General features: G+C 34.5%; 2 protein-coding genes across 2 annotated transcripts in view; one reads left to right on the top strand and one right to left on the bottom strand.

Moving 5' to 3' along the window:
- Positions 1–618: 618 nt before the first annotated feature.
- LOC126369571 (aminopeptidase N-like) overlaps positions 619–16,767 on the bottom strand; it is a 30,114-nt gene continuing 13,965 nt past the window's right edge. The window contains exons 9-16 of the mRNA XM_050014050.1: positions 4,382–4,577; positions 4,050–4,189; positions 3,441–3,575; positions 2,854–3,031; positions 1,980–2,154; positions 1,698–1,844; positions 1,401–1,479; positions 619–1,171 (exon numbers count right to left, since the gene is read on the bottom strand). Coding sequence (XP_049870007.1) covers positions 950–1,171; positions 1,401–1,479; positions 1,698–1,844; positions 1,980–2,154; positions 2,854–3,031; positions 3,441–3,575; positions 4,050–4,189; positions 4,382–4,577 — 1,272 coding nt within the window. The 3' untranslated portion in view covers positions 619–949. The remainder of the gene's footprint in view (positions 1,172–1,400; positions 1,480–1,697; positions 1,845–1,979; positions 2,155–2,853; positions 3,032–3,440; positions 3,576–4,049; positions 4,190–4,381; positions 4,578–16,767) is intronic.
- On the top strand, positions 7,457–9,641 carry LOC126369578 (uncharacterized). Its single transcript, XM_050014059.1, has 3 exons — positions 7,457–7,977; positions 8,325–8,390; positions 8,804–9,641. Exons 1-3 carry the CDS (start codon positions 7,766–7,768, stop codon positions 9,135–9,137), a joined length of 612 nt encoding a protein of 203 aa, XP_049870016.1. The 5' UTR covers positions 7,457–7,765; the 3' UTR covers positions 9,138–9,641.

The raw sequence follows: 16,767 nt of genomic DNA, 5'->3' as shown, positions 1-16,767 counted from the left end.
GTGGAACACGGTGGCGGTCGCTCGCGGAAACGGCGATATACCCCTGCCTTTCAGCTACAAATGACGGTGTCCAACTTGCTTGTTTGGTATATTCCAAAATTTAGATTATAAGTTGATTTCTGGAGACTTCTGGCTCTACCCACACTATGGGATAATACGAGCGTAAAAGGTTATTCTGTTATATGATAATTGTATAATAATTTATCTTATAATAAAATTTTCATCGTTTTCTTCATAATATACAAGGAAAAATTTTGCTTTTTTTTGAGCTCTATAAAATTTCAAACGACAGACACATTTTATGAAAAGAAGTAAATCACTCAACCTCTTTGAGGGCTTTTATAGGTCAGGATAATAATCATATCGTAGACCCGAAGTTGACATCAGAATCAGGACTCATCAGGTCATAATTTTTAAGGCGAAGGAGGTTTTAAGCATCTGAATCATTCACAATACTCCAGCACCTAAATATTATTTTAATTTGTCAAGAGCCATTGCATTGAATTAAAATTAATTACTTGACCGCGCATACTTCATAAATACTATGTACAAATAAATAAGAAATGTCATATTGTATAAATTGTTATTTATTAATATTAAAAATATAATAGTTATATTATAAAAACGTTTTTACAAAAATATATTTGCCTTTAGTAATACAATTTTTATTTAAGTCATATAAAACATTATACTAATTTAAAGATAGCAATAAGTTCTTAAAATATATTAATACATTATTACTTTACCAGAGTAAACGTAGGTACTTATAGTTACAGGTTTCTTTTCGTGTAAAAAAAAACTTATTGAAATTAGTATAACAATTTCCAAACATAGATTTTTTAAACAGGACTCAGCATCCATTGATTTCGTAGACGTGGACAAAATAAAGAAATAAATTAAATTATAATTGGGTTAAAGTAAACAAATAACTATCACTAGAATAATCACTTTATCGGTTAAAGAAAGTGATGAAGATGGATAAAATAAGAAGTATGCTAGCTGTCACAGCATTGGCACCGTTTCCATAGTTCAGACGTAGCCAGGAATCAACGATAGCCAAGTGCTCACGACTCCAGGTGATGGAGGAAGCGATGTTCTCTTTGATCGCACCCACTACCGCAGTCTCAGCAGCAGTGAAAATTGCTCCATGTCGCTCAACAAAGGTGTCGATCTGCAGAAACAATACAATACAATGTCAGAGACGGTCTTAATTAGATTCGTAACAAAAATAACACAACAAACATTATAAGTACTTTTATATTATAGAACGTAAAATTTTCACATGGAGTTTTCTTATTATTTAAAGACATAATTTTGGAAAAAAAATATCTATTCAACTATTTAAGCCAATAAAGACAAATCTACAATATAAGTCAAGTAAAAAAAAACTCGAAAGTCACCTTTTCGTCATGTTCTTCAGAGGTCAGTCTTCTTGCAAATGCATTCAGGATATTGGCAGTTCCAGAAATCCCTTGAACCCTACAAAAAAAATAAGGTTATATAGTTAAATAATATTAAAGACAAAAACCAGAGACTATAAAGAAAGATGCCGCAGTATCATAAATCATCCATCATTTTACATTCAAGCCCAAAATACTTAAAATGTGGGAACTTATCTATTATTTTAAAACATTTTCTTTTTTAATTTACATTTTGACACTACAACTTCGAAAGTATAATCTACGAAGTATTCTTACCTTGATTGGATTATATCGAAATGTTCAATAACGAAGTCAAGAGCAATGTCCATATTTTGAGGGCTCGCGTTAATAACAGACACCACAATAGTGTGTAGGTCTTGATCCCTAACGTCTGAATCGTTGGAAATCACTTGGTTCAGGTAACTGCGGAAAAAATAACAAGTTTAATTTTGTAAATATTCATGTAGAATGTTTTTAATCCATTTAATTTAAGTCATTTAAATTATGCGTATAAAACTTATTTAAAGAAAGTTATTTTAGTATAAAAATGTCACATACAACTCAAGAAGATCTTCGTTTGGAGTGCAACCTAGGGCATTCAGCAGGATACTTTGCTCACTAGAATCTGTACTATTTAGGTATCGTTGCCAGAGGAAGTTGAAATTTTCAACGCTTCCGCCACGGAGACCCGAGCAGAAAACAGTAGTCTGGATGTCTGGGTTGAGTGTTTGAGCTATAAACAAATATTGGTCGTTAGTGCCGGTTACTTACTTACTGATGTAAGTATGTAGTCGTTACATGAGCCATGTCAGGGGCCTTTGGCGGCTCAGTAATAACCTTAACACGAGGGTTGATGAGATTGGTATTCCAACTTATAACCCACACGATAAGAAAAAGAACAAATACTCATTTAGATATCTTGTTTGTTGTTTTGTAGAAGATCCAACATGTTATTCAGGGACTGAAAATGGAGCCGGAAGGTGGTCAAAGAAACTCATCACTTTTGGGCTCGTGAGATGATTCATCTTGCCCAGCACTCTGGCGCTAAATGATATCCATGATCTGAAGATGGACCCGAAAGGTGGTTTAAGGAATTCTGTTACAAAATCAATTTGATTTCTTTAGTGAGCTCTCTAATGGGTAACCTTATTCTTTAACCGTTTTGAATACCATCTGTCTACTTAATCGTTTATTATGTCTTACTTGGGTTTTACATTTAGAATTTATTTTGGCCAATGAGCATTATAATACTTTTAATATTACTGAACTGTACTTAGTATAAAATCGTTACTTAAGCCATGTCAGAGATATTTAGAGGCTCAATTATTATCCTAACGCCAGGGTTGACGGAGTAGATTCAGCGGATTTCACAGTCTACACTAAAGAAAAAAATAAAATTATAATCTACAAGACGATCTAATACTATACTTACAGGGATCCTGTCTGAAGCTCTCAAGCTTACTTTCGGCTTCCTCTAAGCATTTTTGGTTACCGTTCTGGCAGTTAATGTTAAGTATGATGTTCCTGTGGTAAGCGGTAACATGCTCCTCATTAGTCCCCTCAAAACCTAATTCTTCAAACAATGGTGCAGTTATATTAAGCATGTAGTACTGAAAGAAATTAACAAGAAAAATCTTATTAAGTTAAGGCACAAAACACGTAAATGGTATGATATCAATGATTATAAATTTTAAGTTAAAATAGTTTATACTTTAAATGTTGTTTAGTAGGAAGATAACAGCAAGCGTTTTTTTCCTTAAAACAATTCGATACACACCATCAAATTACGCAGAAAGAAAATCTATAAGCGAACTGAGACAGTCAGAGTAATTTGTAAATGTGCATTCTTATTTATTATTGAAGTATATCAGTCAATAACTGTAGACAGATTGCGGTAAATAAACACCAAAATAAATAATAATTAACATAATATTAAAACATCTCTTTACATATTCGTTGCATATACATGTAGTTCTGTAGGTGTTTAGGGATCAAAAGGTGAATTTAGACAAGTTGTACCTGGAATAGATCGTAGATAGGAGATGCACTCAGAACTAGGGATAGATAATTCAAAGCATTGTTAGCAGATGCCCACGGTACGTAGTCCTTTTCTTTCACCAGGTAGCGAGAAATCTCGAACGGGTAGATGTAGCTCTAGATATAAACAAGAAAATGGAGGTTACAAGTTGGTCCAGTATATTACAAATCCGTCCTCACATCCGGGCGTTAACTCACGTCCGTGAGTCAGAATACCAGTACAGTATATTACAAGTAAATATTTTAATGAAAATAAAGCAAAACCATTTAGATAATTCATATGAGTATTGTACGATGCAGATTGCGTGCATAGTTGGTTTTATTCACGATAATTCTCTACGCAGGATACCAAACCGGTGAGAACACATTAATATGTTTGCCACTTCCTGTCACCCATATCTAGGCTAAAGTGTCCGACTGCAGGGCAATTGTCTTCCTCCTTTTCCTCCGGGACTAGGTTCACCAGTACTTCTTCTGGCGAACTTTCCGGGAATGTGTCTTCCATCCCACCTATCGACATGGTCTACCGCACGCTTGCGTATGTCTTGTAATAAATGGAATTATAATATGTCACATAAAAAATGTACTTACAAGTCGCCCATTTCTGGCCAAGTTGAAGGAATCGTCGACGATCTGCGCCCGGTTGAGTACATGGATCGACAAGTGAGAGCTGTTCAACACGTTAGCTAGAGCTTGCCAGTTATCAGTATCGTAATTCACTCTGTAGTAACCTATTAATACAACAAAAAAATAACTTTGTAAAATGTTTTATAGAATAGATTGGGAATAGGTTAGCTAGTACAATATTTTGGAAATATGCAGCAATTAAACTATGTTTTGTATGTCAAACACTGTCAAAATAATCAAAAACCACACCTCACAGTCTTAAAACAATACAGCTTTATTTGCAACAATAATCTCACCAGTTTGCTGTTTGTTCACAATGATCCATTCAGCCTCTGAAAGTCCAGGGATGTCGATGGCTACTGCAGGGAACGATGGTGGAATCCAGGCTTGGGGGCTCGTGTCGTTGAATGTCACATTGGTGGACAAAACCCAGTTGATGGGAACGTGCCAGCGATCAGTTGACGATATTGAGGAGTCAGTGAAGTATCGTTCCTGTGAATAAAATCGCTACTATATAAAGAGAAAAGTTTTGTGGGTTTTCCTACGAATATGTTGGCTGTATATAGCTAAAAGTAAGTCAGAATAGAGTACTTAATTCAGTACAGATAAAATGGTTCTCATAAATACCTATGCTTAAACAATAAGATTAATCTACGTCTGCAAACTCAGGTAGCCGAGTCGAAACAAAAGGAATCTTGCACAAGCTTCACCAAGTTTTCATGTCGTGTTCACAGTATTATACGCTGTTCATCTACATACTGCATAGTTCGTGAATTTATAAATAAAGCTCAACATATTCTTTAAAATTCCCGTAAAATTCAACAACACTCCTTTCAGTTTTCATGTGCAGAACTGAAAAGTATTAACGTGAGTAGTATGTTATTGGGCATTCTAGACCATCGAAGTGAAGGGATTCGCGAAAATGTTCTTGGGCATTCTAGACCATCTTCGTTCAGTCGGATCGCTCGAGCGCCAACGCGCTATCGCGCGCGCTCTCGCGGATCCCTTCACTTCGATGGTCTAGAATGCCCAAGAACATTTTCGCGAATCCCTTCACTTCGATGGTCTAGAAATACCCAATAACATCGATGGTTCTTAATATTACGATCAATCGGTTAGCAACTACAACACTCACCAGTATAGCTCGAGTCATCATGGGATTTCATATCACTGTATTTAATATCACAAGTATAATATCACTTAGAAAATTATTTTGGTCTGTCCGTGTTCGAATCAAGTTTTTTCCTGTAAGTCAAATTCATTAGCAGATTGCTTCATGTCTCTATACAATTTGCTGTCCTGTCATCCAATACCAGATTGGCTCAACGATCTCCAGAATTATGACATAAAGTGATAATATAATTTGAGACTCACAAAGTACCATACGAAAATATCAGAAATTCTATCCAGATTGGCGCGAGTCGTCATTGAATTCAAGAACAGCTTCGGTCCTGTCATTTAATACCAGATTGGCTCAACGATCTCTAGAATTATGACATAAAGTGATAATATAATTGAGACTCACAAAGTGCCATACGAAAATATCAGAAATTCTATCCAGATTGGCGCGAGTCGTCATTGAATTCAAGAACAGCTTCGGTCCTGTCATTTAATACCAGATTGGCTCAACGAACTCTAGAATTATGACATAAAGTGATAATATAATTGAGACTCACAAAGTGCCATACGAAAATATCAGAAATTCTATCCAGATTGGCGCGAGTCGTCATTGAATTCAGGAACAGCTTCGGTCCTGTCATTCAATACCAGATTGGCTCAACGATCTCTAGAATTATGATATACTTAAAGTGATAATATAATTTGAGACCCACAAAGTACCATACGAAAATATCAGAAATTCTATCCAGATTGGCGCGAGTCGTCATTGAATTCAAGAACAGCTTCGGTCCTGTCATTCAATACCAGATTGGCTCAACGATCTCTAGAATTATGATATAAAGTGACGATACAATGTGTGACCCAAAAATTACCACAAGGATGTCAGAAATTCTATCCAGATTGGCGCGAGTCGTCATTGAATTCAAGATCAGCTTCGAACCTGTCATTCAATACCAGATTGGCTCAACGATCTCTAGAATTAGACATAAAAGTGACGATACAATGTGTGACCCAAAAATTACCACATGGGTGTTAGAAATTCTATCCAGATTGGCGCGAGTCGTCATTAAATTCAAGAACCGCTTCGGTCCTGTCATTCAATGCCATATTGGCTCAACGATCTCTAGAATTAGACATAAAAATGACGATACAATGTGTGACCCAAAAATTACCACATGGGTGTTAGAAATTCTATCCAGATTGGCGCGAGTCGTCATTAAATTCAAGAACAGCTTCGATTCTGTCATTCAATGCCAGATTGGCTCAACGATCTCTAGAATTAGACATAAAAGTGACGATACAATGTGTGACCCAAAAATTACCACATGGGTGTCAGAAATTCTGTCCAAATTGGCGTGAGTCGTAATTAGATTCAAGGACAGCAAATTGTAATAACATAATGAATTTGACTTACATGATATAATTCCCATAGCGGAAGCTTTTTCCTAATAGTGTGATCAATTAATTTAACTATTTATAAAAGAATCAAAATCACTCTCTAGCTCACTTGTCATGCCCGGTCAAGGCAAAAATCTATACTGAATTACATTACACATTACACAGATTGTGCCTCGTATGCATTGAGGAATGTGGGCTATACTATACCATATATTATATCAATCAGGTATCCTCTGACTCGTGGGAAACTTTTTAATAAACAACTAGTTTCAGTTACTGACTTCGCTTGATAAATTATTTTTATTGCAGGGTACAGGTTTACCTACAATACATTATGAAGAAGGTGAACAAGTTTTCACTTTTGATTCATCATGCAGAATCAATGCTTTGCGTTTACTCAAATATTGTTATGTTTTTGTTCAACTGTAATGATGATGGTGATTATAACGTTCGACTTATTGTTCGATTCAAAGCAGGTTGAAATAAGGTTAATATTATTTAAAATATCAGTATTGAAACGTTGCACTCCTTGTTCATTACAACTTAGGTACCTACCTAATGTACAACTAGATCGTGATTATATAATCATCACAACCAGTATGCAGGTATATTCATGATATTCCTCTTCGTAAGATTATCGTTTATATTCAATGTACATAATTTAGTCAGAAAAAAATGTATGTAGAGAATCGAACTTGTAACATATACCTACATTGAACATCAAACTCTTAACCACTGAGCCATCGTCGTACTGCGTCATCGGAAATAGGTGTAAGTTTACGTCTGTGTAATAAATACCTAATTAATATGAATATGCGGTGTATCATTTTACAAAGTGTTGCGACTAACTCGTTTGTTCGTGAGAATAGCAACTAAGCATTTTAGCGATGACTACGCGTCCAAAATGCAAAAATTTGAAATATGCAATGCATAATCCGTTATTGTCTTGCATTTAAGGTTTTATTTTGCATAATTCAGTTTTGCACGGATTTGTATTGTTTTTCTATAAAATAGGAAAAATCATTAAACTTTACTCATTCCTTTGATCGATTCCCAATTGTCCACAATTGTGGTATCCTCATCCGTGTTATTTTCATCTTCAGTGCTTTTCTTCAAGAAAGTTTGTTAAAATGTTAGTAAGTATTTACATTTACTTTTAGTTTATGTATTATGTTGGAGTTTTTTACATAATAAATTTACACAACATTTTAAATACCATGTACCTAACCGATTTCTTAATTTTCAGGTCTAACTACGAATATTCATCCGGTTCGGACTCCCAACTGCCGCTGGCGCCTACGTCTGCGCTAAAAGTGTTGAAAAAGAAGCCTGCGAGCAAGAGGAAGCCGGCGGAGTCGACCCCAACGCCTACTAGGTAAGATTAATAATATGATTATCTTTAATCTTGTGTGCTTTTGAGAGAAGTTAATAGTGAGACAGTCGTGCCCATCAGTGGAACATTAAATAGGTACTTTAATATCTATCACTTTACTTTTATTTTATTCGAGATAATTTTACGCTATTTGCAAATACAACTTACATATCCCCTATCTCTACCCTTTTGACATACATGCATAATTATATGTTATGTTATGTATCTTGATTAATAGTAACAAAAGTAATATAAAAATAATGTAATGGGTATAATGAGCGTTCTAATTGGAAATCGTAGCGCACGGCGGTAACACTTGCATCGTTTCAATATAAACATTATTGTTACAGTTCTAAAAAGAAGTCGCGTTCGAGCGCCAACGACGAGGCAGGCGCGACCGCAACGTATTCATCGAGGTATGTAACAAAACCTAATTTTCTACATATTTTGTCTACATTATTAATTTTATAAATAGGAAAGATTTGATTGTCAAATTGTATATTTGGATGGAATGGACTCCGAAACTTACTGGATCGATTTGAAAAATTCTTTCACCATTAGAATCTTACATTATTTCTGATGAACATAGGCTACTCGTATACCTATGTATTTTGTTCACCCGAGCACCCGTGCGACGCCGGGGCGGACAGCTGGTTCAATAATTGTGTAGATATCTTTATTACACTCCATAATTCATTATACACATTACGAACAATATCATTATGATGAACATAGTTCAAAATAAGGTGACGGAGACGTTTGTGCAGCTATTCCTTTGTTCCTTTAAACCTATATAAATTATTACTTATTCGTATTTTTCGGTTTCCAGTACTGGCCCTGGAGGACTCTTCGGGTTTGAGACGGGAGCAACTTCGGGGACGTCGAAGTCTGCAGTGCTGCAGACTTATTTGACCAGCCGCGTCCCCAACGGTCGAGTGCGCCGGGAGCTCGTCAACCAGTCTGGCGAGTACTATATAGAGTTCCGGGTGTATAACACCGAGAAAGCTGTTGCCTCTAAACCAGATCAGCGGTGGAAAGAGGCTGAAGTTACTCTTAAAGTAAAGTTAGATCGGGGGACTCCGCAGTGGGAGAAAATGCAATCGTTTATGCAGCGGATTCATAATTTATTTGAAGATTGTGAGCCCGTCTTCATAAGCGAATAGTAATAAGTACAGCTACTACTCAGGTACTTATTACAACCTTTTCTCTCACTGCTGCTGTTCATTGATATAACTTCACTTTAAGATACTTAGTAGTTTTTTTCCACTGAATTTTCAACCAAATACCTATGAAATTATAATTGTAAATCATACATTCATTGTGTATATTGCAATTTTATGTCGTTAGCGTATGAAAGGCGAGGCATTTTCTTTGTATATTTAAAGTATACTTATCAAAAATGGTGTTTTGTACAGTTTGTAAAGTCTCTGTAGATCGTGTTCATTGGATGGGGCATTTACGAAGCACTAACCATAAAAATAAAAATATTTCTCCTTTTAGCGACGGGATTGAATTAATTGAGTCCGCATTTCGCAACCGAATAGCTTCATACAGAATATTATCACCAGATTTGGATGGTCATAATTCTTTAGATCGGTTTCTTGATGATATAAAAAATAAAATCAAAACATTAATTGATTTGTCTCTCAAGGAAAATGACTGTATAAAACTCAATTTTGAACATTTTGCTGTTTTTCTTTTAGTAAAAAATGATTCTCAGGAAATAAAGTCTTTTGGAACTAAAAATTATACTCTCTATAAAAATTATGACTTTGATAGTTTAATGAACAAAGTGAAAATTAGTTTGATGAGAAAAAAATGTGAATTTCAAGAACGTGATAGTGGTTGGACCTTCTTACATAATTCCCATTTAGAATTGAATATTAATAAATATCAACCATTAAGAGGGTCAGGTCACATTGATTTGCCTGCACCAATCAAAGCCAGAAAAGCGTGTGTAAACATAAAAAACGAAGACAGTTTTTGCTTTTTGTGGTCAGTTACAGCTGCTTTATACCCAGTTAAATCTCATCCTGATAGAGTATCGTCATATCCTAATTTCAAAGACGTTTTAAATGTAGAGGATATATCGTTTCCAGTTACTTTTTCAGACATAGCTAAATTTGAAATTAACAACCCTCAAATATGTATTTTTGTTTACGGTTTAAAAGATAATAATACAGTTATCGGCCCTCTTTACAAATCTGAACCATTAAATAAAAAAGTAATTCATCTACTGTACCTACAGGAAGGTAATATGTCACATTACTGTTTAATCAAGGATTTACCGCGACTAGTTAGAAGTCAAATTTCTAAACATCATGGTAAGTTGTATTTTTGCGAACATTGTTTGTTATTTTTCAACTCGACCGATCAGTTAAGTTCTCATAGTTGTGGAGGTGTAGCTACTAAATTACCCCCAAAAGGGTCATTTATAGAGTTCAAAAATTATAACAGAAAACAAAATGTTCCTTTTGTTGTTTATGCAGATTTTGAGTCAATGCTCGTACCCTACGAGACTTGTGAAAATGATCCTATCAAGTCAAGCACAGTGACTCATCAGCAGCACGTGCCCGTAGCTTTTGCTTATCATCTTGTTTGTACTGTAGATGAACGATATAATCACATTACATCGTACCGAGGACAAGATTGTGTTGACAAATTTGTTGATTCAATTTGCAACGATGCAAAAAGGATAAGCGCAGTATTAAGTAATAGTGTACCTATGGTTTTTACAGAAAGTGATGCGTTAAACTTTGAAAATGCCGAAACTTGTCACATATGCGAGCGTTTATTGGTTATGGATAAAGTTAGAGACCATTGTCACATAACTGGTAAATACCGCGGTGCGGCTCACAGTCAATGTAATTTGAACTTTCAAGTGCCCAAATTCTTACCTGTTTTCTTTCATAATCTTTCAGGTTATGACTGTCATCTTTTTATTAAGGAGCTTGCTAAAGTTCCTGGACCCATCAAGGTCATACCTAAAACCAAAGAAAATTATATTTCTTTCACGAAATTTGTGTCTATATCCGATACCGATAGCTTTCAGATACGATTTGTAGATTCCTTTAAGTTTTTGGGAACTAGCTTAGAAAAACTAACCCCGACTTTAAAAAACGATGAATTTAGATACTTAAAATCTTACTATCCCGATGAAAAACACTTTAATTTGCTTACTCGAAAGGGCGTATACCCTTACGATTATATGTGTAACTGGGAACGATATAAAGAAAAGTGTTTGCCTCCCAAAGACTGTTTTTACAATTCTCTTACCAATGAACCGATCTCAGATGAGGATTATGAGCACGCTCAATCAGTGTGGTTAAAATTTTCATTAACCAATATGGGTGAATATACTGATTTGTACTTGATAACAGATGTACTTTTGTTGACAGATATCTATGAAAATTTCCGACTTACATGTAAACAATATTACCAACTCGATCCTGCATTCTATCTTACGGCTCCGAGTCTATCATTTGATGCAATGCTCCTTAAAACAGGCGTTCGTTTAGAACTTGTAACTGATTTAGAAATTTACCGTATGATACAGCAAGGTATACGCGGTGGCGTTTGCATGTGTTCTAAACGACATGTTAAAGCAAATCATAAATATCTGGAAACATTTGATCCATCTCACCCAAGTTCATATATTGTTTACTTTGACTGTAACAATTTATATGGATACAGTATGTGCCAAACATTACCACATTCAAACTTCAGATTTGTGAACGATTCTGAATTAAAAACTTTAGAGTCGAATATTTTAAATATTATGGATGACTCTGAAAATGGTTTTATTCTTGAGGTGGACTTATCGTACCCTTCACATTTACATGATGAACATAATGATTTTCCATTTTGTCCTGAAAAAATTATTTCACCCAGAGGAAAATCGAAAAAATTAATACCTAATTTGTATGATAAATACAATTATGTTATTCATTACGTACATCTAAAAAAATGCTTAGAACATGGCTTGGTGTTGAAAAAGATTCATAGAGCTATAACATTTAATCAAAGTAACTTTTTAAAAAAATACATAGATCTCAACACCCAACTTCGCCAGAAAGCACAGTCTACTTTTGAACAAGATTTTTTTAAATTATTAAACAACAGCATATTTGGAAAAACTTTGGAGAACACAGAACAACGAGTAGATGTACGATTGGTTAATAAGTGGTCAGACAAAAATAATCTAACTAAAAAATGTACTGGCGCAGAGACCTTAATAGCAAGTCCCAATTTCCATAGTGCTTCAATATTCTCTGAGAATTTGGTAGCTATACAGATGAAACATTCACAGATTGTGCTTGACAAACCAATTTATATTGGTTTTGCTGTACTTGAACTCTCAAAAAGTCATATGTACGATTTCCATTACTCAAAAATAAAACCATTTTATGGAAACCGCATTAAGTTGTGCTATACCGATACTGATAGCTTCGTATATAATGTGCATACAGATGACATTTACCAAGATTTGAAGACTAACTTCTTAAAATATTTTGACACAAGCAATTACAACCCAAAAAATGAATTTGGTTTACCTATTGTTAATAAAAAGATTCCTGGTTTATTCAAGGACGAAATGGGTGGACAAATAATTAGAGAGTTTGTAGGATTAAGGTCAAAGCTTTACTGTATTAAAACCTTAAACAAAACAATAAAAAAGGCGAAGGGTACCAAAAAAAATGTAATTAATGGTTTGAGCGTATCAGACTATAAACATGTGTTATACAATGGTGATGTTGTTTACAAAAAAAATGTTCTATTTAAATCAATTAAACATGAAATTTTCACTCAAAAAGTAAATAAAATAGCTCTTTCTAGCAACGATGATAAGCGATTGTTAGAATCTGATAAAGTGACTACCCTTGCTTGGGGTCATAAATCAATTTTTGGCTGTACTGCTTAAGGTGATTCTTTCAAGGTCAATTGTTCTTCGCAGTGGGAGGAATTGTAGTCGTTTATGTAGCAGATTCATAATCTATTCGAAGATTGCAAGCTCGTTTTTAAGAGAGAAAAGTAAAAATACCTATGTAACAATTACCCCTGAAAGAATCATCCTTAGAACTCTTTGTTTGTAAATACTTAGGTTAGTATACTTTATGTTGTAAGTAGGTACCTATAAACATAAAAATATAATATAAGATGATGACGATTGTTATATAAAAAGTTAGCAGCAGTGGAGAAAATAAATAAGAATATGATATACATAATAGTTTCATTTATTCATACCTACCAAATCACCAGACAGGTAACTTAGACCTTCGTCACACTTGATGGAAATTAAGTCGTGGATCTTCCGCAACGGAACGCCGATACAAATATTTGTATAAAAATTACAAATAGCAGGCACACACAGGCAGGTTATTTACCGCAACGGAAGTTCGGCGTCGGAATTTCCGCCAAGTGTGGCGAAGGTCTTACTGTTTCAACGAGTACCGACATGTTGGATACCTAAGTATACTATATTGTCTTGCACAATCATTGAAATTAATCACCGTAGATTCAAAATTTATAGGATAAAAAGTAGCCTTTGCGTTAATGCGGTAGCTATGTGATATATCTAGCTACCATCCGTTCAGCTCTTTAGGGGTTTCGCATTTATAACATTAGTGTGATGAAATAAGTACTTAGATAAATACTTCCTTTAATTATAATCGCTAGTCTCCATTTTTCATGTTTAAACTTGTTAACGTGAAATACAACGCGACAATGAAAACCTAAGCGATTTTGAGTGTGCACGTGCGGTAACATGAGAAGGCGCATATGTGCGGGGCAACGCGGCGACCGCGACGTTGCATCATAATTTATTTCATTTCTATTTCGCTTCTCGTTAGTGCAACACCTTCGAAAATGTCCGCGTCCATGCCGAAAATGAGTTTTCTCGCTATAGTGGGGGATGAAGTCCCAAAATTTACAGTATCAATACAAATTCATCGTCTTCGCCGAGATGGAGATAAGATCAAAGAAAAAACTCTTGTGAGAAGTATATACGGCGCGCATGATAAAGAAGATCGAGTGCTGGCATCCGCGCTGTACTCATGTTACCTGATGTCAAAGGAGCTGGGTGAACAAGTTGAAACTTGTAGCTTAAATAAGTATGAACAGGTAATATTCGTTTATTGTGTTATTGTGTGCATAAACTACCTATTACTTTATTTTATATGTGTTGAGGGGTATAGTCTAATCTGTCATTGTATTTTCAGTTACTCGTGGAGAAAGACGTAGACACCGTTGACGGTTAAAAATCATCATCATAATTTCGAAGGTGTAGCACTAAAAGCGGTGCCTGCTAAGTACTTTGGTAAGTACTGTGGTTTATTTTATAAATAAAATCAAATGTTTGTATTTTATTTTATACATAAATTAATGTGATACGTTTTATTGTTTCAGAACATGTCGAATAATTTAACAAACGTTAACGAAGATGATTTATTCTACCCTTACGCGCAAGATCCGCTTGCTGACTTCGATGAAAGGTATCCTGTTCAAGCGACTACCACAAAATCGACGGCGCCTCATGATAACAAGAGTCAAAAGCTGAAAAGTGATAAGAAGAAGAAGAGGAAGATAATTAAATCTAAAGTTAAATGCGGAAAATGGAAGCAGTCATCTTCATTTGTGCAAAATCGGAACGCGGAGAAAGCCACCAAGTTAATTAAAATCAGCATAGTGGATTTAGGTGCTTCAAATACAAGTGAAAATCAAGAAAAAAGTGATGTTTTAGTGAAAGCCCAATATATGGTAAAAGATAGTTATGATGATATATTGGGACAGACTGAAAAATTAATTAACAATATTTCAAAGACATTGTGTAATTACAGTACTTGTATTTATATGTAACATGCGATTATTTCATAAATATGTTGGAATCGCATTTTCGTGTATTCACAACACAGTAAATTCCATCGCAAATAAAGTCTCTGACTAATGTCAGAGTACTACAAGCTATGGAAACATTTAATGTATATAGTAGAAATAGTTAATATGGTAACTGTTATTTCAAAATATATTTTTTTATCTATTGTACTTTAAACAGTTTTATGAACTTAATAAATAAAATGTGTTTTTCAAATTTCGTTGTTTTACTAGAAAACCGTTAAATGAAACAAAATCATAAATCAATATTTTACTTTTTATTTAAATAAATCAAATAAGTACATATTATTTTCGAAATACCATTTTTTTACACATACCACACTTTTTATAGCACACTTTTTTGAATGATTTACACATGTCATAGAATTATTTTTATCATAGATATCACACAGTTTCATAAAATTAGGACATCCTTTAGAACCAATATCTATTACCGTGCACGTAGGACACAATTCATTAATCCATTTCACTTTTTCTAAGCCCTTAGTAATTATTTTTCTGTTATTCAAATATGGTACAATTATACGTTTAAATTCACGGTAGTCAATGAAACCTTCACTCCAGTAAATCCCATGATTTGCCTCTAGCCATCGTACTTGTTTTTTTTCTTGTTTTGTTAAATAATTAAAAGGATTAGGGGGTTTAACTAAAAACATTACTGTATATTCAGCATATGCTATAGCCAATTCCTTCACAATAAAATCGTTCTTAACTTTAAACCCCAAAAGATCGACGATCACAATGTCGTTCATGATAGTTTTTTTACTATATTACTCAAAGGCTTGTATTCAATGATACTATCGTTTAATATGAGGCAATAAGCAGATGTTCCGTCAGGTATAATTTCGTCACTTTCTATCTCAACCCGAACGTCCACGGATCCTGTTTTTAGATTGTCGACTTGGCGTGAGCAGTCAATGACGAAGAGAGGAGCTATCTCTTTAAACTCTTTAGCACTTAGCAAAGGATCTGCTCGCCGTCCGTAATAAGACTGTTGGAATCTCACATATTGTTCATATAATAAAGCAATTTTATAACCGGCAAAATCAACATTTATATTTTCGTACGGAAAGTAAGTAGAATTGAGGTAGACTTTAGCGTCACGCAAGTAACAGTGGTCAAATCTAGACATATCTGCATTTGCATTATTTTTTCTTTTCGTTTGCAATCCTATAATTACATATCTTGGTTTTTCAATTTGAGAAGACGTTTTTATAGACCAGGTATGCTTTGTAGTCTGTGGAAGTAAAGGATATTCGTACAAATCCCAATTCCTAAATACTAATTGAATTCCACGATCTTTTTCCAAGAGTTTCAATAAATTAATCCTTTCTATATCAGAAACTTTTACATGAGGGACACGCCATACTATTTTATCAATGTGAACATTTTCAACGTATTCACCCGTATTAAGTTTCACTGCGTTGAGATTCGTATTACTTCGCAACAGAATTAGTTCATGTTTACAGTTAATAATTACTTTTTTATAATCTTCCGCGAAGCCAAGAATATGAGTAAGAGGAATGGAAACTGAAAAACGTCCATTGTTTACATTTTTAGTACCATTAATATCCCAGCCCCATACTTTAGACACACGTGAATCGCTTTGATTCATAGATAGTAAAGCTTTAATTGTAGTTGTAATTCCCGCGTTTTTAACTCTATCGATCTCTACTCCATTGAGTTCATACCTAATATCTTGGAATAAGTACAGTAAAGCATTGTTTGTAAATTCAATACTTGATGCCGATATCGGTTCTGGTGTGCCAGGCTTCAGGACGTTTACAACCCCTTCCAAATACAAAGTGCTTGCTGATGGTAAAATACATAAATCTTGCTGGTTTATAGGTATTCGAATTTCATCATTCCTGTTGAAACTTGTTATATATGGTTTGTAGGAAT

Source organism: Pectinophora gossypiella, chromosome 9 (assembly GCF_024362695.1).
Source record: "Pectinophora gossypiella chromosome 9, ilPecGoss1.1, whole genome shotgun sequence".
Taxonomy (NCBI): Eukaryota; Metazoa; Arthropoda; class Insecta; order Lepidoptera; family Gelechiidae; genus Pectinophora; species Pectinophora gossypiella.
This window is presented reverse-complemented; position numbering and strand designations above follow the sequence as displayed.